The sequence below is a fragment of the Anopheles arabiensis genome, chromosome X (genome assembly GCF_016920715.1).
Source record: "Anopheles arabiensis isolate DONGOLA chromosome X, AaraD3, whole genome shotgun sequence".
Lineage (NCBI taxonomy): Eukaryota > Metazoa > Arthropoda > Insecta > Diptera > Culicidae > Anopheles > Anopheles arabiensis.
Genome location: NC_053519.1, coordinates 8,492,933 through 8,515,101, shown reverse-complemented (window position 1 = coordinate 8,515,101; position 22,169 = coordinate 8,492,933). Strand labels below are relative to the sequence as shown.

General features: G+C 49.2%; 4 protein-coding genes across 5 annotated transcripts; 3 read left to right on the top strand and 1 right to left on the bottom strand.

Moving 5' to 3' along the window:
• Positions 1–2,469: 2,469 nt before the first annotated feature.
• LOC120906482 (negative elongation factor D) lies at positions 2,470–6,324 on the bottom strand. Its single transcript, XM_040318200.1, has 3 exons — positions 5,802–6,324; positions 4,987–5,711; positions 2,470–4,000 (listed from the first exon to the last, which is right to left on the bottom strand). Exons 1-3 carry the CDS (start codon positions 5,868–5,870, stop codon positions 3,037–3,039), a joined length of 1,758 nt encoding a protein of 585 aa, XP_040174134.1. The 5' UTR covers positions 5,871–6,324; the 3' UTR covers positions 2,470–3,036.
• Positions 6,325–8,428: 2,104 nt separating this feature from the next.
• On the top strand, positions 8,429–10,838 carry LOC120906407 (synaptobrevin homolog YKT6). The gene is made up of 2 exons (XM_040318073.1): positions 8,429–9,068; positions 9,152–10,838. Exons 1-2 carry the CDS (start codon positions 8,944–8,946, stop codon positions 9,627–9,629), a joined length of 603 nt encoding a protein of 200 aa, XP_040174007.1. The 5' UTR covers positions 8,429–8,943; the 3' UTR covers positions 9,630–10,838.
• Positions 10,839–13,070: 2,232 nt separating this feature from the next.
• LOC120906344 (trimeric intracellular cation channel type 1B.1) lies at positions 13,071–16,916 on the top strand. Of its 2 annotated transcripts, none has more exons than XM_040317934.1 (4): positions 13,071–13,190; positions 14,391–14,854; positions 15,188–15,354; positions 15,438–16,916. In XM_040317934.1, exons 2-4 carry the CDS (start codon positions 14,471–14,473, stop codon positions 15,712–15,714), a joined length of 828 nt encoding a protein of 275 aa, XP_040173868.1. In that variant the 5' UTR covers positions 13,071–13,190; positions 14,391–14,470; the 3' UTR covers positions 15,715–16,916. The 2 variants fall into 2 exon arrangements, with proteins under 2 accessions (XP_040173868.1, XP_040173867.1); XM_040317933.1 differs by lacking the exon at positions 13,071–13,190 and adding an exon at positions 14,136–14,262.
• Positions 16,917–17,871: 955 nt separating this feature from the next.
• Positions 17,872–20,470, top strand: LOC120906540 (tether containing UBX domain for GLUT4). The gene is made up of 4 exons (XM_040318300.1): positions 17,872–18,000; positions 18,082–18,460; positions 18,525–19,623; positions 19,704–20,470. Exons 2-4 carry the CDS (start codon positions 18,383–18,385, stop codon positions 20,147–20,149), a joined length of 1,623 nt encoding a protein of 540 aa, XP_040174234.1. The 5' UTR covers positions 17,872–18,000; positions 18,082–18,382; the 3' UTR covers positions 20,150–20,470.
• The last annotated feature ends 1,699 nt before the right edge of the window (positions 20,471–22,169 follow it).

The following is a 22,169-nucleotide window of genomic DNA, read 5'->3' as shown; positions in this document are numbered from 1 at the left end:
TGTGTGCGATCGAGAACCAAACGATACGGCGATAGCGCAGGGAACGATATTTTACCGGCACGCCCCCCCCCTTCCCCGTAACAAAGATAGTAAAGCTGTCGAGCCGATGGGGCCGCTTCTCGCCGTACCAATTGACACGCTTCCCCTCCCCACCGGCGGCGTCCCGGCGTGGTAAGGTCAGCCTGGCAGTAACCGCGCGCGCATCCACACTCACACTCACTTCGATTTGGGTGCGCAAGCGCTCATGTATGTGTATGTTTGTGTGTGTGTGCTTGGGACCGATCGATCTGCGACCCCCTCCCTTCCCTCCTCCTTCCACTGTGTGCAAAATCGTATCAATCGGATCAAACGGCAAAAAGCCCGATAAGAGCGATAGCAGCAAACATTGCCCGCGTGTTTGTCTGTGTGTGTGAGTGTGCACAAACAAAACCCTAGTGTGTACAGTGCCATGATAGCCACAGCGGCCAATACACTAAAATGCCATCCCGAACGCCCAAGCCAGCCGCAAGCAATGTTTATAGCCCGCCGGATGTCTGTTCGCGCGCAATCGAACGCGCCAGGCATGATGTAAGTGTGTGTGTGTGTACTAGTGGTGGGAGCTCGGAATCGGACCGTGTTCGGAATCAATTACGGAACCGATTCCGGAGCCGATTCCAGAGTCGATGCCGGAGTTGAGTCCGGAACCGATTCCGGCGTCGACTCAGGAGCCGATTCCAGAATCAGAAACGATTCCGGAATCAGAATCGGAATCGATTCCGGAATCGGCTCCGGAATCGATTCCGCAATCGAAATCGGGTCTGGAATCAGAATCAACGTGGGAATTTGCTCCGGTAACGAACTTGACTCCAGAATAGGAATTCTCTCCGCGATGGAAATCAGTTCTTGAATTGCAATAAGAAGTTTTTTGAAGCGAAATCAGTCCATGAGCATGGATCGTTTACAAGCCAGCGATTCTTTGCGCCTATCAATATGTAGCATCATTGGGTCCTAACGTTTATTCTTATGGAGATGTCGAAACCGACTCAGATTTCGAAGCCGATTCTGATTTTGGAGTCGATTCCGATTCCGAAGTCAATTTCGATTCCGAAACCGATTATGATTCCGATGTCTGTTCCGGAAGCGATTATGATTCCGAAGCCGATTCTGGAACCAATTTGGGATTTAATTCTGATTCAGAAGAATATTTCGATTCCGGAACCGATTTCGATTCCGTAACCGATTCCGAATCCGGAACTGAATCCGTAATCATTTTCGATTCTGAAACCGATTCCGATTAGAGAACCGAATATGATTCCGGTGCCAAATCCGGAGCCAATTCTGGAGCCGATTCCGGAGCCAATTCCGGAGCCTATTCCGGAGCCGATTCTCAAACCAATTCAGGAACCAATGCCGATTCTGGAGCCGATTTCAAATCCAAAACCCATTCTGATTCCGGAACCGATTTCGAATCCGGAGTCAATTTCGATTCCGGAACCGGTTCCGATTGCGGAATTGATAAGATTCTATTCCGCACCCGATTCCGGTGCCAATTTTGATTCCGGAACCGATTTCGAACCCGGAACTGAATCCGGAGTCATTTTCGATTATGAAACCGATTCCGATTAGAAAACCGATTATGATTCCCGATTCCGAACCGATTCCGGAGTCAGTTTCGATTACGGAACCGGAGCCGATTCTGGAGCCGATTCTGGAACCAATTTCGAAGTCAATTCCGATTCCGGAGCCGATTTCGATACCGGAACTGAATCCGGAGTCAATTTCGATTCCGAAACCGGTTCCGATTTAGGAGCCGATTACGATACCGGAGCCAATTCCGGAGCCGATTCTGGAACCAATTTGGGTGCCGATCGAATCGATTCCAGCGAAAACTTCATTCATTCCCAACACTAGTGTGTACGTGCCGTTTTTCCGCAATATCATCCTTCCTCCAATATGGAGAAGGGGAAAGATGGAGGCTAGTAGGTGTTCCTGGTACAAATAATGACGTACACACTTGCTGTGTGCAATCGGTGTGTTGGCTAACTGCAGCCCCGGCTCTCCCGTTTTCTTTTTCTTGTTTTTTTTAAATGGCCCTTATCAGATGATTAATTTGGGCCGGAACGCGCACTTTACGCGCCGTGTGCCGGTGTGGAGTGTTTAGGAATCTGTTAGGAACGAATTGTACCTGACCTTCTTTACCTGCCCTGTTGGGGCCGGGTAGGAAGTAACACAAACGTTTCTTTTTACCATTTGTTGTTTTGTTTTCTGAATGTACCTCCCCCCTCACAGCCTCCCACGAAGAAGCTGCGCGGGGTTGGTTGCGTTTGTTGCTAAAACTTGTCAGCTAATTAGTACTACACCAGCGGGCGCCTGTTGCGCCGGCGATCAAATAGTACACCCTGTGCTTTACACGCAACATGTTCTCAATTTCACACCCTTGTAAATCGCTCCCGGCTTAACATATGATTCGTACGCAGTACAATATAGGTGTTTGTTTTTCTTAAGATACTAATATTTTATTTACTCCTCTCACTAACTGGCTTTTGCTCTCTTTCCCTCATAACGCGCTCGTAAAACTTATATTACAACTAACGCCGCTTCGCATCACTACCAAAGATTGCGCTGGGGAACAAGAATCCCTAGACAAATGGGGAGGGGGGTAGAAATAAAACAACATGTTCCATTGCCCCGGTGTTAATGAATGTCTCCACAGGCATGCAAGCACTGTAGAGTTAAACTTCTACTGCTAAAAATTCCAATCGTCTGCCATGCCTTTTTTTTTGTTGTCCGCGTTGCAAGCAATGTGACACAAAAATATAAAAAAAATGAATATAATAAAGCTTACATACTAACAAGAAATGATGGCTGATTGGCATAAGAAGAAAAAAAAGCCACTCCACACGTTTTGCACGTTTGCCGCGAAACGCAAAGGTAACCCTGCAAACGGCTCTGCGCACGTGTGTGTCTGTGTGTGTATGTGTGTCCCAAAAACACATTCGCTAGAGGGATGAACAAATAAAAAAAAAAAAGAAACCAGGATCAACAAACCCCACCGCCTCACAGCGTCGTGTAGTGGGCCTTGCAGTGCACAATAAACTCCGACACCGGATCGTTGTCGCCCTCGCCGCGCATCGAGCCGGTAATTTCCTCGTTCTCCACCATCGGCAGAAACAGCTGGACGAACTCGCTCGAGTACGGGTGGGTGACCGTCTCCAGCACCTCCGTCACGAAGTACCGGATGAGCGAGATGTCGGTGTCGCCGCGCGTGCAGCACTGGCTGATGTACTTCACCACCGGCACGACGCACCCGCGCGCCAGCAGATTGACCATCCGGTCGAGCAGCATCTTCTTCAGCTCGAGCTGCACCAGTATCTCCAGCTCGTCCTGCTTCGACTCGAACAGGCGCACCAGCAGCCGCAGTATCTGGTCGTGCAGGGACGCGTGCACGCACGCGACCTCGTCCAGCAGCGCCAGATGGAGCGGGCAGCTCTCGGTGCACAGCTTGAAGTAGGACGGCTCGGTGACGGTGTTCTCGACCCAGCGGATCACGCCGACGCCGACCACCGGAAAGCGGATGCAGCTGTACAGCGTGGAGATGTCCGCGATCAGCTCGCTCGAGCCGCGGCTCACGTTGCAGATCGCGTGCACCTTCTCGATCGCGATGATCGTCGCCTTCAGCTCGTCCTTGTTCAGCACCCGGTGCCCCTTCGGCTGGCCCTTCTTCGTCGGTATCTCGCACACGCTCGCGGCGTACCCGAGCAGATAGATGTACTTCGACTTGTGCTCCTGGTTGATCTTGACGCCGACCTTGAACAGCGAGTCGACCAGCAGCTCGAGAAACTGCGGATTGCGGATCAGATCGATTGGGGGCGGCTCGGGCGAGGTGTAGTTCCGGTACAGCACGGTAATGTCGGCCGGGTTGAGCGTGTTGCGGGACAGCATCGAGGTGAGCGCTTCGCAGGCCTGCGGATGCCGGGACGACCCGTTCAATGCCATCGTGATCGGCGTGACGTTGTGATTGCTGCAAGACGTGGCGAGATGACAAACGTTACCAACATTACTCAGTGCTGCAAACTGTCACTGTCATTGTCATACAAAAATATGTCTGAAACAAAGTCCATGTCAGCGTCACGTACTCATTTGCGATAATCAGAGGTGATACTCAAAACGATTGGTGTGATCAATGTATGCTGCGTGACATTTTTGCAACCAACGCTTGGTCAGCCACTATGTCATGGCTTTTTTACTATGATCAGTTGTGCAAAATGTCACTGACATAGTCATGACAAATTCCGACTGAAACAGAATAATGTCAGCGTCACGAGCTCTACTATGATGATCAGAGGTTGGACTCAAACAGTTGTTGCAACCATCACATGCTTGGTGACATTTTGTGATACCAACTCGTGGTCAGTCACTTGGTCGTGACATTTTCTGTTGGTGATCATCACGATAGTCATGGTGCGTTGGAGTGGTTCTAAGAAACAAAATGAGCATGGTTTCTCGCTCTGTTTGACCCGACAGACCATCAAATCAGACAGAGCGAGAAAGAATGCTCATTTTGTTGCTTGCGACCACAAGCCAAGTATATTCCAAGAATGTCGTGATTATCATTGGGAGAAAATGTCGTGACCAAGTGAGTGATCAAGAGTTGGATGCTAAACATAATGTCATCACGCATGTGATTGGTCCACCAACTGTTTGAGTCTCACATTTGATCGTCGCAGTTGTGTACGTGAGCTGATTTTAGCTTTGTTTCAAACATGAGTGTTAGTAACTGAAACCCGAGGCATTAGACAGCACAGAAAAAATGTCATGATTATGCTTGCGACGGCCTTAAGCTCAGCTTGTTAGCCAGAGTATCGCGGTTGATTGAAGCACTTGCATGTCGTGTTCGACATGTCACGACGCACTTTCATTGAGTATCAGCAATGAGCATCACGCGAGCAACATCTCGTGATGCTCATAACATTTTGCAGCACTGACTGCAACCACTTTTCTACTTACTTTTTCAGCGCGTATTTGGTAATTTCCTGCGACAGCCGCTTCATGATAAAGCCCCCCTTCGCTTCCTGCGACAGCACCTGGATCAGCACCTGGCTGTAGACGTACGTGTGCTGCCCGTGGCACACCATCTTGGCCACCTCCTCGATCGCACCCTGCCAGTCCTCCGGGTGGCTCAGGAACTTGGCGATCGCGGTCTTGAGCACGCGCGAAAACACCTCGATCTGCTGGGCGGCGGTCGAGATCGAGGTAATCTCGCTCTGGAAGCCGGCGTCCGAGATCAGCTTGATGGTGAAGTTAAGCATCAGGCACTCCGGGTACTCCTCCGCCAGCCGGTAGATGAGCGACCGCCACGTGTGGTGCTCGATCATCTCCGTCAGCCAGCCGGGCGTTTCGCCCTCCTCGGTGAAGATTTTGTCCGCCTTCTTCGGATCGAACGTCTTCAGTATCATGTCCTTCAGGTGGTTCTCGACCATCGCCTGCACGTCAGTCACGCGCACCCCCGCCATGATCAGCCACTCGGCGAGCAGGTTCGCCGTCTGCGCCACCGCCGTGTAGTTGGCAGACAGCGTGTTGATCACTTGTTCCGGTGTGCCGCCGGCCTGAAAGTAGCGCTTCAGCTGCGCAAAGATCCCCGGCTCCATGATGTAGTCGACGCTTGAGAACAGCTGCAGACAGTCGCTCACCACCGCCTTCGGGTTTTCGGACGGTTCCTCGTGGTTTTCCGCCTAAAACGGAACGGCGCAACGGAAACGGACTCATGCATTGGTAGTGCGCTACGGGTTTCGGGGTTCGATTGGGTTGCTGGCATTACATACCTCTTCTTCGGGCGCATTGCCCCCACCAGCACTGTTATTCCACGCCTCATCTTCGAACTCTTCCTCCATTCCGCGCTATCCCTACGTGGCTAGGTCGAAGGCGCAGGCGTTCACCCACAGCAGCTGGTTTGATGATGTCGTTTGTCCTAAAAAGAAAACCGGCAGCCGCAAGGCTCCCACCTCCTAGCGCGTACCGTCTACGATAACTGCTGGCGGTTCCTTGTCGCACTCTCAATCGCACAGCGCGCCAGCTAGCTACCAACACACCAGGCAAACCATTCCCCTCGACACGTCTCTGCCGTACTTGCTGGGCACTTCCCTCCTCGCTTCGGCACTAACCATGCGTTCACCGAAGCTTCACCAAGTTTATGGGGGAGCTGCAGCGCGAACTAACTAAACTAAACCTCGAACGAAACTAAAATCAGCGCAGGGGTACAATATTTTGGGTTTGCGGGTGGCTTTGTTTACGGATGCAGTGCTTGGTAGCGGCGACGCGAAACAGAAACGTCAAACTTTATCTGCCTGCGAGCTGTCAAAATCTGATGCCGTGCGCGGGCAATGCAAATAGATTACCCAAGTAGCAAATGGTTGATTGTTTTGGGTGGTGAGCTACAAATTCGGCTACAGTGAGCTACCTTCGAGATAGTATTTCATGTGCAAATCAACCCAAAAAGCCACCGTAAGGGCCGTGGCAATGCTTTTTCGCATGCGATTTTATCGGACGGCCTTTATATGTCATCAAATTCAAATTTCTCATTCATCAAATTTATATGTGTTTTATCAAATTTATATGAGATTTGACAGATAACGTCGGACGTGCGATTCATCGTCAACAAAGCGTTGCCACGGGTCTAAAGGCAAAGTGAGTAGAAAGGAGGTGTCGTCATGTAGAACAATTGGGCATCGAGGCCTTAGAAAAAAGCACAAAACCAGGAACGACGGCAGTTGTCAAATGCTACGAATGTTACTGGTATTTAACTGGTTTTTTGCTGGTTGCTGGTAACATTTTTATAGCATTAAAAATTCGTATTTTGCATCCACACTCCATAAATCGACATTTTACACGTTATAATGCAGTTGCTGCCTGTAAACAAATATCGACGGCTGTTGTCAAACTGAACCTCAAAATGGTAACATGCCAAACGCTAAGAAGACACCTCCTCTATATTCCACCTTGGTCTAAGGTACAAATTAACGGAGTGTAAAAAAGAGTTTAATTTACCGCTTTATTATGGCGAACACAGCGTTAGGTACTGTGTGAATGATTATGAAAGCCCTATTTCATTAAGGATTCTCGAGTGGAATGGAAACAGCTTATTCGATATAAAATTTTAGTTTTAAACAGATAGACATGTTTTACATAAAATTCCGTCCTATCATTTCGAGCGTGGTATAATATTTGCCTAGTGGACTTTTCTATCTAATAACGTCAACGCGGGGCGGACTATACCAATGGTACAGTTGTCAACTCGAACGACTCAATAACATGCCCGTCATAGGTTCAAGTCTAGCATGAACCTTCCCCCCATAGCAAGGATTAACTATCCGGCTACGTGGTAATGGATTAAGTCTGGAAAACCTCTGTAGGTCGGCATGCCAACGTAGGACGTCAAATAGAAGAATGTCAACGATATATAAATTTTGGGATTATTTCTTTAACGTAAAAGGCCGCTGTACAAACTGGGTGGATCAAATAAAGCTGATCATTTGGCATTTATATACGCTCATAAATAATCAAAATTTATCGCATATAATTGACGGATAGCTAAAGAAGCTTGATCAATTTCATTTTAGACAGAAACATCGTCTCCAGAGTCTTAGTACGGCACTCTTCGGCACTTCTACGTTCAGTGGCGTGAAAAATCGACTTTCAATTTAGAATCATGGTGTCGCTAAAGGTGCTGGAATATCTGTTGTAAGATAAACATGCAAACTTAAGTTTGTCATAGCCTTATCATTATTGTACAAGGACATGGAAATGCATCTATAAGTTTTCACATTTCGCACCCAATTTATTGATTACCAGATATTGCCAGCAATTAAGTTTTTTTGTCATTCACGTAGTTTTTTTTTTATCAAACATTAACAATAAATTATAACACTTCTATCGATTTTGACAGAAAATCCTGTCAGAAGCATATTGTAAATGAGCACGTCGAGTTACGATTTCTAGATCATTAGTTATCTGTCAACTGCGATATGACCGGAAAATAACAAAGGATGGTGGCAGTATTTTCAATCGTCTAATAAACCTATCAAGAATCTTAATTGCAAACGGGTCTCAAAAAGTAGCTCAAAATACATTGGCTTAAAAATGAGCTACAAACAGCACGCCGTGTAATCTGTACGTACCAGTAGAAGGCACCCTTAGCTGAAACTCCGTTGTCTGTGTTGTTTTATTTACTTTAATGGTTTTATGGTGGATGTTTGCTGATTCCTCCGAAGAGTGTTTTACTGTTAAATTGTCGAAAATTTTATTTAATGAATGTGTCCACAACGCAGCTCAACCAAATCCTTCGCCATCATCGCTTCTATCATCTTTGTGCGATAAATGTGACACTGGCAGCAATGTCAACTGTCAAACGGACAACCATTCACTGATTGCTGTCAAACCTACTGCTTGATGATGATTGCTTGCTGATGTAGGAGTGTGTGCGTGTGTGTGTGTTTGCTTTGTGCTCTTTACACATTGAGCAGGGAAGGGAACGATCATAACAGATTGAAAATTGGATTCCCCAGCAAGAAGGCTCAGAAGCAACAAACGGTCTGTGATTAATCGTTTACATTTCGTTCGATATTTCGTCACACAGCATTACGCGTGCGTGTGTGTAAAGACTGCAAGTGAGGAAGAGTGTGTGTGCGTTATTTTGCGTCTCTTCTCTCCTACGGTTAGCATTCCATTAGCGCAGGGCCTTGAAGAAGAAGAAAAACAACAAACGCATCCAGCAAACAATTCGGTGGTGGTAGAGGCGTGAGGAAAACAACTCCAACCTGGAACAGTGCTAAGCTAACCAGACAGCCCCCGCATCACCAGAACAACAGTGTCTGCCTTTACGGAATCAAACGGTCTGATTGTTAAGTGCTGCTGCGAGCAGACGAGCTTACCCCCAAACACACCCACGTCACAGCCAACCGGGTCGAGATGGTGAAACTGTACGCCCTGAGCGTGTTCTACAAGGCGCCGACCGAGGCCCGGCTCCTGAAGACGGCCTACGATCTGCAGAGCTTCTCATTCTTCCAGCGCGGCTCGGTCCAGGAATTCATCAGGTAAGCGCCATCGCCATCCATAATTCCCCCAAAGGTGTTTGTGCCTTCTCATCCCTCCCACTGACGACCATTGCGTTTTGCAGCTTCGCCAGCAAGACGCTCGTCGAGCGAACGCAGGCCGCCACCCGGCAGTCGGTCAAGCAGGACGTGTACATGTGCCACGTGTACGTGCGGGCGGACAATCTGGCCGCGGTGCTGATAGCGGACCACGAGTACCCGCAGCGCGTCGGCCACACGCTGCTCACCAAGGTGCTGGACGATTTCGCCGCGAAGGTCGGACCGGAACAGTGGCCGGTGGCGACGAGCGAGGCCGCGATACAGTTCGGCACGCTGCCGGCAACGCTCAGCAAGTATCAGGACCCGCGGGAAGCGGACGCGCTCACCCGCATGCAGGAGGATCTGGACGAGACGAAGATTATACTGCGCAACACGATCGAGTCCGTGCTGGAGCGGGGCGAAAAGCTGGACGATCTGGTGTACAAGTCCGAGTCGCTCTCGATACAGAGCAAAGCGTTCTACAAGACGGCGAAGAAGACGAACTCGTGCTGCAACTTTGCCTAGGGCGCCTGGACCGGACCGGGCCATTTTGCTGCGCGCCGTACTTGCTGCTGTCGTTTTGCGTACCCGGCGCGCGAAAGGCGCGCGCGCTTGCGATCAAACCCACCTGTGCATGCTTGTATATGTGCGTGTGTGTCTGTATGTTGATAGCCGGGGGGAGGGGGAGGGTAGCGTGCGAGGGAAACCAAAAGCCCCAGCGGCTCTAGGGACAAGCGGAAGCGGTAAGCGCATTTAGACCACCTTTCCCAGCAGAGGCGGATGGTTTGGTTTTTGCTCGTTTTTAAATCTCTCCAACCGATTAGCCTACTTATTTTAACGACGCATACACAAGCACCAGCTGCAGGTGCTGGAGAGTTGTTCACGATAACGATTTTACGACGCTACTTCGGTGCTTTCCGTCTAGCTTATTCTGTTGTGGGCTGGGCCTGTAAAAGCACACTAAAGATTTCCTTCGACATGCCCGCAGCAGTGTCGCGCATTGGTCCACGTGTATTATAGTGCTGTGTGTCCGGGTGTCAGCCCCCGGGATTTGTGCTGCTACGCGCATCACACGGAAGAGGCATTCTTCTCCTTCACTTTAATTTTTAGTTGTGCCATTTTTGGTACCACGGCAAAACGGCGCTCGTTTCACTATTCCCAAACCAAAAAAAAACCTAAAAAACCAATGCAAGCGCTTTTGCCGTATCGTGTGCGATGCATTAAAAGCATCCAACAAACATCTCGCCAGACTCACACGCGCGCACGCGCCGATCACGAAGGTGAAACATTTAACAGCCGGTTTAATTTAATTTTTAATATTTTTGTCCACATAATTGTGACACACTACCTGTGACAAAACGGACAGGGCAATAACGCAGGAGCGGGAGAAGATTTAGACAGGGCCCAGCCGGTGACCGCAGGCCTAATAGACGCTAACAAAAAAAACCTTTACGGAGACGGATCCGACCAACCGAACGAAGGAGAGGAGGCAAAACGGGTCGTCCACAACGCTCCCCACCCATCCCACTATGTTAGTAATCGATGTTGATACACGGTGTGTTGAGCTGTTATTATATACCCCTATAAACATGTAACGGGCAACACTATTACACTTTAAATATTCAATAATTCGCAAGCATAATGCGTAAATAAACATGGAAGAAGAAAAAACACGCAAACGGTACTCCTTTTCCCGCGAAAGGAGGATCGAATGCTATATCAAGTTTTGTTAAATTGTGCACTTTTTTCATTTTATTTCTTGTTATCGTTTTGATTATATCTAACTAGAATAGCCCTAAACTTGTGAATTGTAAAAGCAAAGCTTGCTTACATGATAGCGACTGGGATGGAACGATAAGCGAGACCATTTTCTCTTATATTTCGCTTACTTTAGCCATAAAAGGATCATGTATACTTTGAATTTCATAATGCTCTATTCACATCCCAGCTAGTTATGTAAACTCTTGAGAAAATTACTTTAAATATTGATCTGTTGCAGTCAGTTTCAATGTAACCCTATTGCAGGCAACCGGGCTAACGGGTAGCCAGCGACTTTGCAAGCTTATAACTTTTGAATGCGTTATCCAATATCGATGCAATATTCTGATGAAAACTTAATAAACTAATGTAGTTTCTGAAGGTGGATGGATGGAACTCTCAGGGCCTTTTGCTACCACCAAAGGTCTGCGCCAGCGGGACGGACTTGCCTGTTTCCTATTCAACTTGGCGCTAGAGAGGGCCATCCGGGACTCGAGGATGGAGACTTCGGGAACCAACTTCACACAAGTCAACCCAGATCCTGGTATACGCCGATGATATAGACATCATTGGTCTGCGGCTCTCCTATGTAGCAGAAGCCTACCAAGGGATCGAGCAGGCGGCAGAGAACCTCGGATTGCAGATAAACGAGGCAAAGACCAAACTGATGGTGGCAACATCAGCGACCCTACCAATAAATAATCCAAACTTACACAGGCGTGACGTACAAATAGGTGAACGTACTTTTGAAGTCGTCCCAAAATTCACCTATCTTTTGTCAAAGGCCATCAGCATCTTTTGTCAAAGGTTACCAACCGGTTCTACAGCCTAAAAAAAGAAACCTCAAAGCCTTAAAGAACCTGTCGCGATGGGCGAAACTGGGACTATATAGCACATATAGTACCGGTACTCACATACGCCTTTGAGATATGGACACTGTCCAAATCTGACGAAACCCTCTTAGCCGCGTTCGAGAGGAAGATGCTCAGAAGGATACTTGGTCCCGTATGTGTGGAAGAACAATCGAGAAGCCGCTATAATGACGAGCTATACGAGAAGTACGGCCTCATACGTCTTTCAGCATATCAAGCTCGCCAGGCCCAAATTGAGGTGGCAAGATGCTGTGGAGGCATCCGTCATTAAGGACGGGATAACGGACTGGCAGACGAAGGCGCGAGACCGTGAGCGGTTTCGGACACTCCTGAGGCAGGCCAAGACCGCAAAGCGGTTGTAGCGCCGGATAAGTAAGTAATGTAGTTTCTGTAACTGTGCATATATTGGTTCAACTCGCTACCGTTTTTATGTTATAGCTTTTCAAAGTTGACAGGATTTAAAAAAAAACATTATAACTGCTGCCCAAGCGCCACAGATTAAGCTTAAACGACTGGAAAATTGAATATCCATAGAAAAAAATGAAAGCTACACAGCTTCATTGGTTTGATCAATAGATGGCGTATTACAACTCATCATTATATTGCTATCCTTTTCTTGCAATGTGTTTCGACAAGTTTCATCTTATCATGACCTATATAGCCTTCTAACTTTCCGAGCAAAAATCTATATGAATGGTCGTGTGGTCAGATACGTGGGTATCAACACCAACGACCATTACTCAAATCTCACTTGCTTCAGTGCTGGTGGTTTCCGTAGGAGTTTAGTATTTAAACAATCGTATCGCCGTTCTAGTTTTAGCGATGCATAACTTCAATGCGAAACCATACAACAGTACAGAGTAAATGAGAAAGCTCTCCTCCAAGCGATGAAGCTCAACTGGTTGGGGTATCCTACCAACAGAGAGCGCCACCAGCTTTTTCGCTATTTTTAGAATGCATGAGTCGTTTGCCGTCTGCTAAACGAAGTCTTTCTATATTCCGTTTAGGTAGAGAACTTGAGTCGTTTAGAAGCCGTTTAGTGGTCGTTTAGTGGATTTGTGGCACTTGGGGCATCTTTGTTGGACAGGCTCCTTGAAAATTCCTGTTGGATTTGTCCAACAAAGGTGCAATAGAGTCCAATTCTCATTACATTAAGTTCATTTCACTCAAGAAAGCGTTAATAAAGTGTCCCACAGCTATGATAACTCCTGAAAAACCCTGTATCTGTCAAACTATATAAATTTCGTCCATTAAAATCGCATCGCACGAGCGTTGCCACCACCCTAACCTGTTGTAAACAGAACGGCTGCACGCCGTGTAATCGCTGCTTGAGCGGCTCTCTTTGACAACTCGATCGATTTGCGGCTGACGTTTCCCTACTTGTATTGTGTTCCGGCGAACGAAAACAAAACGCATAGGCGTCCGAGTGCGAGAGACTAGGACCAGGCTGCGATCGGTAAGAAATAACGCAAATTTAAGCTAAAAATTATCAAACCACAATACATGGTCTCAACGTCACGCACTCTGGTGAATGTTGGACGAGCGTTATCAATTTCTCAAAATCAAAGCTTGCAAGGAACCATTGCCCGAGGAGGGCTGTGCTGTGCGTGAGTGTTGTTTTTCATGCCCATTTTCACCAGACCGCTGCAGAGGCGAAGGAGACGTTATCGCGCGCCCGAAGCACCATCAAATCGCCCCACGCCGTGGTCAAGTTTATAAATAAAACACACAAACCTCCCATGCCGAGCGAACGCGTCATCTCGACGCTGCTCGGGAATGGCGGGGCGCTTGTCCCGAAGGCCTGGCCCCTCCCTGGGCGTCCGTCGCGCCGTGTGCACGCGTGACGGTCGTGACGCCCGTCGGTACAGATGAACCGGCCGCTTTCGCGGAGTTTTTTGAAGCAGCCGCAATCGTGTGCTCGGCGTGGACGTAGCGGCGTGCCGTTCTAATTTTAAACCCGGGGCTTTCCTCGGCCCCTTGGGGGCCACCTCATACTTCAAGCGTACGCGCTTGAGTTGAGCGCCCAAACCGGCCCCGGGAGCCCCCGACGTTTGCCGGGAGAATGAGAGAGAGAGAGAGAGAGAGAAGCGTTGCGAGAGATACGGAAATAGTTTTTCCCCGCCTTCAGCGCACCCGGAAAACTAAGGCCCGTTTTGCAGCTATCTCTTGCTGAGAATAGTTTCGTGGTGAGAAGCAAGAGAAAGACAGTCGAGAGATTTGGTATTGGAGGAACCCGTTTGGCTGCATTGTACGCACATTTAGCCAAAATCTGTTTTCCCCAATCGTTACCTCCTGCGAGGCCAAGACTCTCTCTCTCACACACACACACCTGTTCGGGTTTGGCATGATCGGTTTGCGCAAGCCCGGCCGGCTCGCAGCCGGCGTAAGCTGGCGAGCGAGACCCTGGCATGCCCGGGGGCCTTTTTCGTGTCGCTTAGCTCGAGCCGTACAGTCGTGCCGTGTTCGTTCCGGTCCGTGTGTGCACACGCAGCTTTCTATAGCCCGTCCTGTCCGTCCGTTTTGGTGCGGTGCGTTTTCCAGTGTGGCCTGTTTTCCCAATATTTTTTTTCCAAACGAAATTGCACAATTAACTGCGTGCGCGCTTGTGTGTGAACCGAATGTTTACTAATTAATTTTGTTGGCTGTTTTTTTTTAGGAATTAAGTGCTGCTCTTGAATCGCGCGCGTGTGTGTGCTGTGTGTGTGTTTGAAGTAAGATCAATCCGCGCGCCCAACCATGGATCCGGAGGCGTTCCTAGACATCGCCAACCAGGTGATCAAGCTGAAGATGTTCCCGTACTTCGACATCGCGCACAGCCTGCTGTGCGCACTGTCGGTGAAGGAGGATCTGGGCGCGGGCGCACACACCTTCTCCCGGAAGCACCCGCTCGCCTGCTGGCTGTCGACGATGCTGGTCGTCTTTGCCGGCGGCATGGTCGCGAACGGGCTGCTCGGCGAGCCGATCCTGGCGCCGCTCAAGAACACGCCCCAGCTGCTGGTCGCGACCGCCTGCTGGTACATCGTCTTCTACACGCCGTTCGACATCGGCTACAAGGTGGCCAAGTTCCTGCCGATCAAGCTGGTGGCCAGCGCGATGAAGGAAATCTACCGCGCAAAGAAGGTGAGCGCCGGCAAAACCCGTAGGAAAGCCGCAATGGCGAATGTTGGCGCAATCAAAAAAAAAAACCGGGCGGCAACACACACACATCTATCAATTTTTGAAAACCCTCCCCTCCCTGCTCAATCAATTATCCTTCCCATTGTGATGTAATGTGGAGCAGTGGGAATGGGGCTTCTGCCCCAAAGATTGCCAACGTGCTCGCAACGTGGTCAACAGAACACGCAGTCCGACCTCCCGGACACGTGTCAGCCTATCAACCGATCGTGCAACAGCGCCTGGGCGGCTCACTTTGCTAATCCTTTTTCCCTTTTCCCTCTTCACGATCCACTGCAGATCCACGACGGGGTGACGCACGCCGCCAAGCTGTACCCGAACGCCTTCATCATCATGATCATCATCGGTACGCTCAAGGGCAACGGTGCCGGTTTTACCAAGCTGATCGAGCGCCTGATCCGCGGTGTCTGGACCCCGACGGCGATGGAGTTCCTGCAGCCAAGCTTGTAAGTGATGGCGCTCCACGCCCAACCCCGAAAAAGCTAAAGCAAAATTTATTTATTTATTATTTTTATTTAAACTCCTACAGCTACACCAAGGCGTCCCTGATCGCGTCGATCATCTTCGTGCTGGACAAGAAGACGGATCTGATCTCGGCCCCGCACGCCCTCGTCTACTTCGGCATCGTCATCTTCCTGGTGTACTTCAAGCTGTCGTCGATCCTGCTCGGCATCCACGATCCGTTCGTGCCGTTCGAGAACCTGAGCTGCGCGCTGCTGTTCGGCGGCATCTGGGACAGCCTGGCCAAGATTCTGGGCCGCGGCCAGGCTAAGGAGGAGCCGAAGGATGCGAAAAAGTCCAACTAAAGCCGGACACACACTGCACACGGCGTTTAGGATTTTATTTTTCTAATACTTAGTATTGCGTGTGTGTGTGTGTGCGTATTTTTTTTTCTTTTGCGCTCCCCTTTTGATCGGTTACACACACACACAGGCGCGCGCGTGTGTGTGTGGTATTGTGTACGCGCCCCGAGCAGCTATGCCATTCTAAATTTAAGCGTCGATTAAAAAAAAACAAACGAACCGGTCAAGGCTTTAGGTTTGGAGGCAAACATTTTTAGTTTCATCCGTTCTTTTACTTTCTTCAGGTTTGATTTGACTCACGCTTGCCATATGGTGTGGTGTGGTTCCATCCAAAATCAAGACACACTCACACACTCACACCATCGTAGAACGAAACCAAAGCCAAAAGGATGTAAACACGTGTCCTGGGCGCAGGCACGTGTAGGGTCATTATTATTTAGATTTTTTTTTTTAATTTTACGCGGTTCGATGTGGCCTATTTTTTTTATTTATTTTTTCTAGTCCAGCTAAAAGAGAGAAGGCTTAGGTAGTGTAGCATTATTATGTTTATGTTACAGGTAGCTAGTTTTATATTATTTGTGACCTTTTTTGTGTGTGTTAACTATCCGGATAGAGCATAGAAGAGGCGCAAACAGCGAGCGATCAAAAACACACACACACTTGCGGATGAAATGTGGCAGGAAAATGGGGAAGGGAAAGGAAAAGCACACCCCCATAGCAGTGGGTGGTATGGGGGGTAGTCCTTTTTCAGCAGCGTTTTCCCCCGATGTTTCCTACTAGACGCCATATTAGACAGTACACAGAGAGAGAGACACACACAAACACACACACATGTACGCCGAACTTGAAAAGACTTAACTATTACTAGACGAGGACGCCAGGGATATTCCTGCACAGACGGGCACAGTTGGCAGGGCAGAACAGGAGACGAGACGCTCACACACAGAATGATACCACCGTGCGCGGTCGGATGTGGCCGGTGGACCGGGTGCCCGTCCCGGCTTTTCTTTTCCACCACCCCACAACCCCGTAACGAACCGAAAAGAGCATAATTTTCGAAGGCATAATGCAACCGTACTATAGCGTTGTTAGCTTGTAACCGGCAGCCCGCTGCCGAGGTGTGGCGGACGACGATGCGACAACTTTTGAAGAGCAATAAAGTAAAACACGCTGTGATTCCAGGCAAGATTTAACCAAAAAAAAAAGAGAAGCATTCGGTAGATTAAGTTTTGTAACAAAAAAATAACTGCAAACCCGGAAAAAACGCGTGTGTGAAAACAACCTTCCCAGCGCGCTGTAAAAATAGAGCGGTGGCAGTCGTTTGTCGTGAGAACAGGGTGCGGTTAAAAATAGATATATGCCAAAAAGTGGTGTGGTATGCGAAGCGAATGTATCGCTATCATTAAACTGAGAGCTGCCCGTCAGGCAGCAGCAGCACCGTCAGGTGAGGAAAGATCAGTTATGAAGCGTACTTTGCTTCCAATTAATGTAGCATTGATTGAGATTATTTTTCGCTTCTAACTAGTGTTGGGTAAATCTGATTCAGATTCATGAACCTGAATGAATCTTTGAAGTGATTCAATGAATCTGAATCACGGTTGCAAAGATTCATGAATCTCCAAAGATTCACGAATCTCGTAAGACTCATGAATTTCAAAAGATTTATATGTCTCGAAAGATTCACGAATCTCTAGGGATTCATGAATCTCAAGGTATTCGTACATCTCCGAAGATTAGAGCTTGTGTTCTCATTATTCTTCTGGTACAACAACCTACTATACAGGCATTCGAGACTTCGTGGCAAGTACCATGCAGCCGGATAGTTTGTTTTGCTACGGGGAGAATTGGTACCGGAATCGGATCCAGAATCGGAACCATCCCCAGAATTGGGCCCGAAATCAAAATCAGCTACGAAATCTCAGACGGTTTCGGCATCTCCATAAGAATAGACGTTTGGATCCAATGATACTATTTATTGATAGTCGCAACCATTCAAAATTTACTTGCAAACGATCTATTCTCATGGAGACATTCGGACTGATTTCGCTTCTGAAACTTCTTATTTCAATTCAAGAACGGATTCTCATTCCGGAGCTAATTCCATTTCTGGAGTCAATCCTGATTCCGTTACCGGGGCAAATTGTGATTCCCTCGTTGATTCCGATTCCAGAGCCGATTCCAATTCCGGAATCGATTCCAAAGCCAACTCCAGAATTGGCTCCAGAGTCAACTCCGGAATCGCATTGGAATCGGCTCCGAAATTGATTCCTAACACGGATACGAAATCAGGTAGGTCCAACTCTAATATAAATGAGTCTCAACGAAAGTTTCATGAAAACCCAACACCTCTTCTAACCGTCACCGACAAAGCGGACATTTGAAACGTTCGCCGTGTAGACGCAGCTTCGCCTCGTCGTGTGCAAACTGTCACACCGCGCTGAAATGTTTACATCTCTGGCGAGCGAACGTCGCCCCATGCAGCTCTAACCGAGCAAGTCATTGCGCTACAATCACAGCCGGTCGAGAAGCCGGGAGTGTGTGTGTTTTGGACCGTCCTTCACCCGAACGCTCGCGTCTGGCCACACGTTACGCCACGGGACCGACCGTATGCGTCAGTGTTTGGCTTTCGGAGCGCTTTGGTTTCGTGAAGCCGTGCGAAAAGTAGCGAAAGATGGCCACCGTTACCGTGCTGACCGTGCACGGACGCCGCCAGACGGTCAAGGTGGAACCGAACATGACCATCCTGGAGGTAGGTAACCGCCGCCCTCCCCAATCAACCCCGGCCGGTTCATATCCGCCTTATTGCATTGCAGATACTGGAAACGGTCTGCCGTAAGTACAACTTCCCGCAGGACGAGTACGACCTGCTGCACCATAACAAGGTGCTCGACCTCTCCACCATGTACCGGTTCGCCGGCATCCCGAACAATGCGCTGCTCGAGATGGCGAAGGCGAAGCGGGCCCGCGTCGAGGACGACGTGGTCGTGCAGCTGCAGCTCGAGGACGGTACGCGCACGGCGAACGGCACGTTCAAGCCGTCCCAGTCGCTGCTGGACGTGCTGGTGGCGCTCTGTCCCGCCCGGGCCACTGCCGAGTCGCACCCGGTGCTGGTGTACATGCGGCGGGAGGTGTACTGGGGCCAGCTGCCCGCCACTACGCTCAAAAGCCTCGGGCTGACGCGCGGCCGGGCGGCACTGCGGCTGCTGCAGCGCCGGGCCGAGGAGCCCAAGCAGCAGGCGAACGTGTCCGCCCCGTTGCCGCCGGTGGTGCCAGCCCGGAACGACGCCAAACCACCAACGACCACCGTCACCACCAGTGCTGTGCCTTCGGCTACCGGCTCGAGCGAACCGCCGAACGTGGCCAAACCAACGATCGATCCGGCCGAGGGAAAGCCGGCCTCCGTCGTCCCGCAAGCGGAACCGATCGAAGCGGAGGGAAAAGCGGAACCGGCGGAAAAGAAAGTGGCCGTGGAGCGACCGGACGAGCCCAAGGCTGGCGGGCAAGCGGTTGAGGAAGCGGTGCCGGAAAGGCCACGCCCGGAGTCACGAATCGTGGTGCTGGGCGACCGGGACGCGGTGCTGTTCCATGCGTCGACCGCCGAGCGGGACCAGACCGAAGTGGCGGACTCGTTCTTCGACCTGACCGTGCCGGAGATGATGCAGCTTTACAAGCAGCTGCAGGAGCGGGTGAAATCGCTCGAGGACGCACCGCTGCTGACCGGCGAGCTTCGCGAGCTCGAGCGTAACCAGCAGCTGCTGAGCAGCATGGGCCGGTACCGGCAGGCCGTCATCCGCGTGCAGTTTCCCGACCGGCACATCCTGCAGGGCGTCTTTCAGGTGTACGAAACGGTCGGGCACGTGGTGGAGTTTGTCCGCGGCTATCTGGCCGACCCGAACCAATCGTTCTGCTTGTGTAAGCATTCACCCGGTTCATTCTGCTGTCAAGTCGTTGCTATCCACACAACAAAATAACCTTTTTCTTCCCCTTCACAGATACTACACCGCCGAAGGTGGTGTTGCAGCCCGAGGCTTCCCTGCTCGATGCGGGCTGCTTTCCCCAGGTCCTGCTGCACTTCAGCACGGCTGATCAAACGGCCACCGGGGACAGTATGGCCGCGGCCCCGACCAGCTTCGCGCTACGGTGCGAGCTGCTCGGCCAGCTGTCGAACGCAACCGGTGCGGCCGTTGTAGCGGCACGAGCAAAACGGAACGCGACCACCGTCGACACGACCACCGCCACCACCACCACCACCACCCCCAACACCAACATGGAGGCCAGCAGCAGCGGCACCACGGCAATCGAGAGCAGCTCGCACGAGCCGGTTCCGGCCGGTCCATCGAACCGCATACCGAACCGCAACTTTAGACAATCCGCATCCGCTTCCAGCCAAGCGACCAGTGAGCGGGAAGCAAAGATATTGAAGTTTTTGAAAAAGTAGGAGACGTTATTTATTTCGCAGCTCGCAAGTTGTCACCGACACACAGACAAACATACTGCTGCTGTTGTTGTTGCACTGAGCTCGTGCAACTAATTATCTTTCCAAAATTCCGTTTCATGCTTATAATAGTTTAGTGGTGCGGTAAACCGTTTTATTCCCATTTTGGTTAAAAAAAAAAAATAATGAAAAAATTAATCGTTCCGCGTTACTTTCCTGCTCGCGTGTCTTGTCACATATCGCCCCGGGAATGAGCAGCCGAATTGTAATCGATCATTGAGGAAGTGGTAAATACAATTTGCCCAACGTACAACAACACTAAAACGGTTTTGGAGATTATTTGCATACCCGCTTACGATACGTTACACATTCGAAAGGTGCGCGTCGGCGCATGGTGGTTGTAGCAGATACGAAAACCAGCGATAGGTGGCGCTGTCGGTGGGTCAGTTTGAACTAGAGCACATTTAAAATTCAAATGTTCAAAAACGGGTTTAAAACCGTTTGGCCATGCTCAGGACAGATAAGAGCTTAACAGAACACAGAATGCTACATAGCAGGCCGAGTTTTTCACCCAAAAACACTCGTACAAAAAGACAGAATAGTGTTAATCGTTTTTTGTGTAACCAAACAACATGATTTTTCATTTTCATGATACAAATGCTACTGAATTTCGTACGCTATTTCACATTTACAGCCGGGAATGGTTTGTCGATTGGAACTGGAATTGTAACGGTTTCAGACCCGGACCCTCGTGAGTTATTTCTCGTTCGGTATGGGTTCATGGTAGGCTCCCGGACATGTATGGGTTCATGAAAGGTGTCAGGATCGGTATGGATTCGTGATAGATTCCAGGGCTGCTATGGGTTTATGATAGGTTCCAAGACAGGTATGGATTCATGATCAGTTCTTGGATCACTATAATAAGTATTGATTCCTGGACCGGTATGGATTCAGTACCGGTTCCAGTACCGATATTGGTTTATCATTAGATTCAGGTCCATTATTACGTTGTGTGCAGTGCTTAAATAGGAAAAGGTATTCTAGTAGGTTTGGAGATAGCTATGGTCGCCATATAGTATGTTCGGTTTTTGATACGGTCGCCATGTAATCTGATGAGCGTACAACGGTACAACTGATCAACGCGTACCATCGCGGTAGGTCAGTGTTTCGCTGACAAGTATCGAGGTTGAATAACACTTTGTTCGAAGCGGACTTTTCGACACTTGATCGTCCAGGCGATCATAGAAACCTTTAGGAGGTTTCCCTTACTGGAAACGTTGGAGTTTAGAGGCCTTACCTTGGGTAGGGGGACATAACTAAACTCTTTAAATGAGAAGTCGATAGGTGTTGGATGGGCATAGTCCTATCCTGACAGTCCGAACGAATCTGACTTGCCACGGTCGGAATTGGTTTTATTTATACTCAATATGTTTCGTTTGGTTTTGGAATGTGTTTTTGTCCTAATTAAAGGTTATTGATATGATGTGCAATTCATACATTGTATTGGAGTGAGGTGTCTGTCAATTTGTGCCTATGCTGCGCTTTCAGTGTTTTTACAAAGGTTCTGGAAAGTTTCAACTGTTCTAGCCAAGGAACGGGTGCGTTGGTCGATCTTTGCCTACAATGCGCTTTTAGCAATAAGTTGCTATGCGTTCTCTGTATGTCCACTTTGCTGCAGTAACGCTTGAATTGCTTATGTTGCTCGTTTCGGTTGTTTTCGATAAATGTGTCTCAATTGTTTTTTCTATGAACGGTATGGTCTGGGTGTGTTGCTATGGTGTGGATTGTTTTGCTGATGTGTTATAATGAATGTGTCGCAATGGTGTGATTTGGCTTTCCGAAGTGTGTTACAATGTGTCTATAGCTGATAGTGTGTATTATAATAAGTTCTGTATAGCAGATATGCTACAGTATGTATTAGTGTTGGGTTTCATGGCTCTTTCGTTGAGATTCATTAATATGAATCTTCAGTGATGAGTGATTCGAATCTTGAATCGACTCTTCCAAGGATTCAGGAATCTCT

Excerpts from the sequence above, each read along its gene's own strand:
- LOC120906540 (XM_040318300.1), top strand. The coding sequence starts at position 18,383 with ATGGCCACCGTTACCGTGCTGACCGTGCACGGACGCCGCCAGACGGTC. Across the intron at positions 18,461-18,524 it reads CGAACATGACCATCCTGGAG|ATACTGGAAACGGTCTGCCG; the intron begins GTAGGTAACCGC and ends ATTGCATTGCAG. Across the intron at positions 19,624-19,703 it reads GAACCAATCGTTCTGCTTGT|ATACTACACCGCCGAAGGTG; the intron begins GTAAGCATTCAC and ends TCCCCTTCACAG.
- LOC120906407 (XM_040318073.1), top strand. The coding sequence starts at position 8,944 with ATGGTGAAACTGTACGCCCTGAGCGTGTTCTACAAGGCGCCGACCGAG. Across the intron at positions 9,069-9,151 it reads TCGGTCCAGGAATTCATCAG|CTTCGCCAGCAAGACGCTCG; the intron begins GTAAGCGCCATC and ends TGCGTTTTGCAG.
- LOC120906344 (XM_040317934.1), top strand. The coding sequence starts at position 14,471 with ATGGATCCGGAGGCGTTCCTAGACATCGCCAACCAGGTGATCAAGCTG. Across the intron at positions 14,855-15,187 it reads AAATCTACCGCGCAAAGAAG|ATCCACGACGGGGTGACGCA; the intron begins GTGAGCGCCGGC and ends GATCCACTGCAG. Across the intron at positions 15,355-15,437 it reads GAGTTCCTGCAGCCAAGCTT|CTACACCAAGGCGTCCCTGA; the intron begins GTAAGTGATGGC and ends AAACTCCTACAG.
- LOC120906482 (XM_040318200.1), bottom strand. The coding sequence starts at position 5,870 with ATGGAGGAAGAGTTCGAAGATGAGGCGTGGAATAACAGTGCTGGTGGG. Across the intron at positions 5,712-5,801 it reads GCAATGCGCCCGAAGAAGAG|GCGGAAAACCACGAGGAACC; the intron begins GTATGTAATGCC and ends GTTCCGTTTTAG. Across the intron at positions 4,001-4,986 it reads ACCAAATACGCGCTGAAAAA|CAATCACAACGTCACGCCGA; the intron begins GTAAGTAGAAAA and ends CACGTCTTGCAG.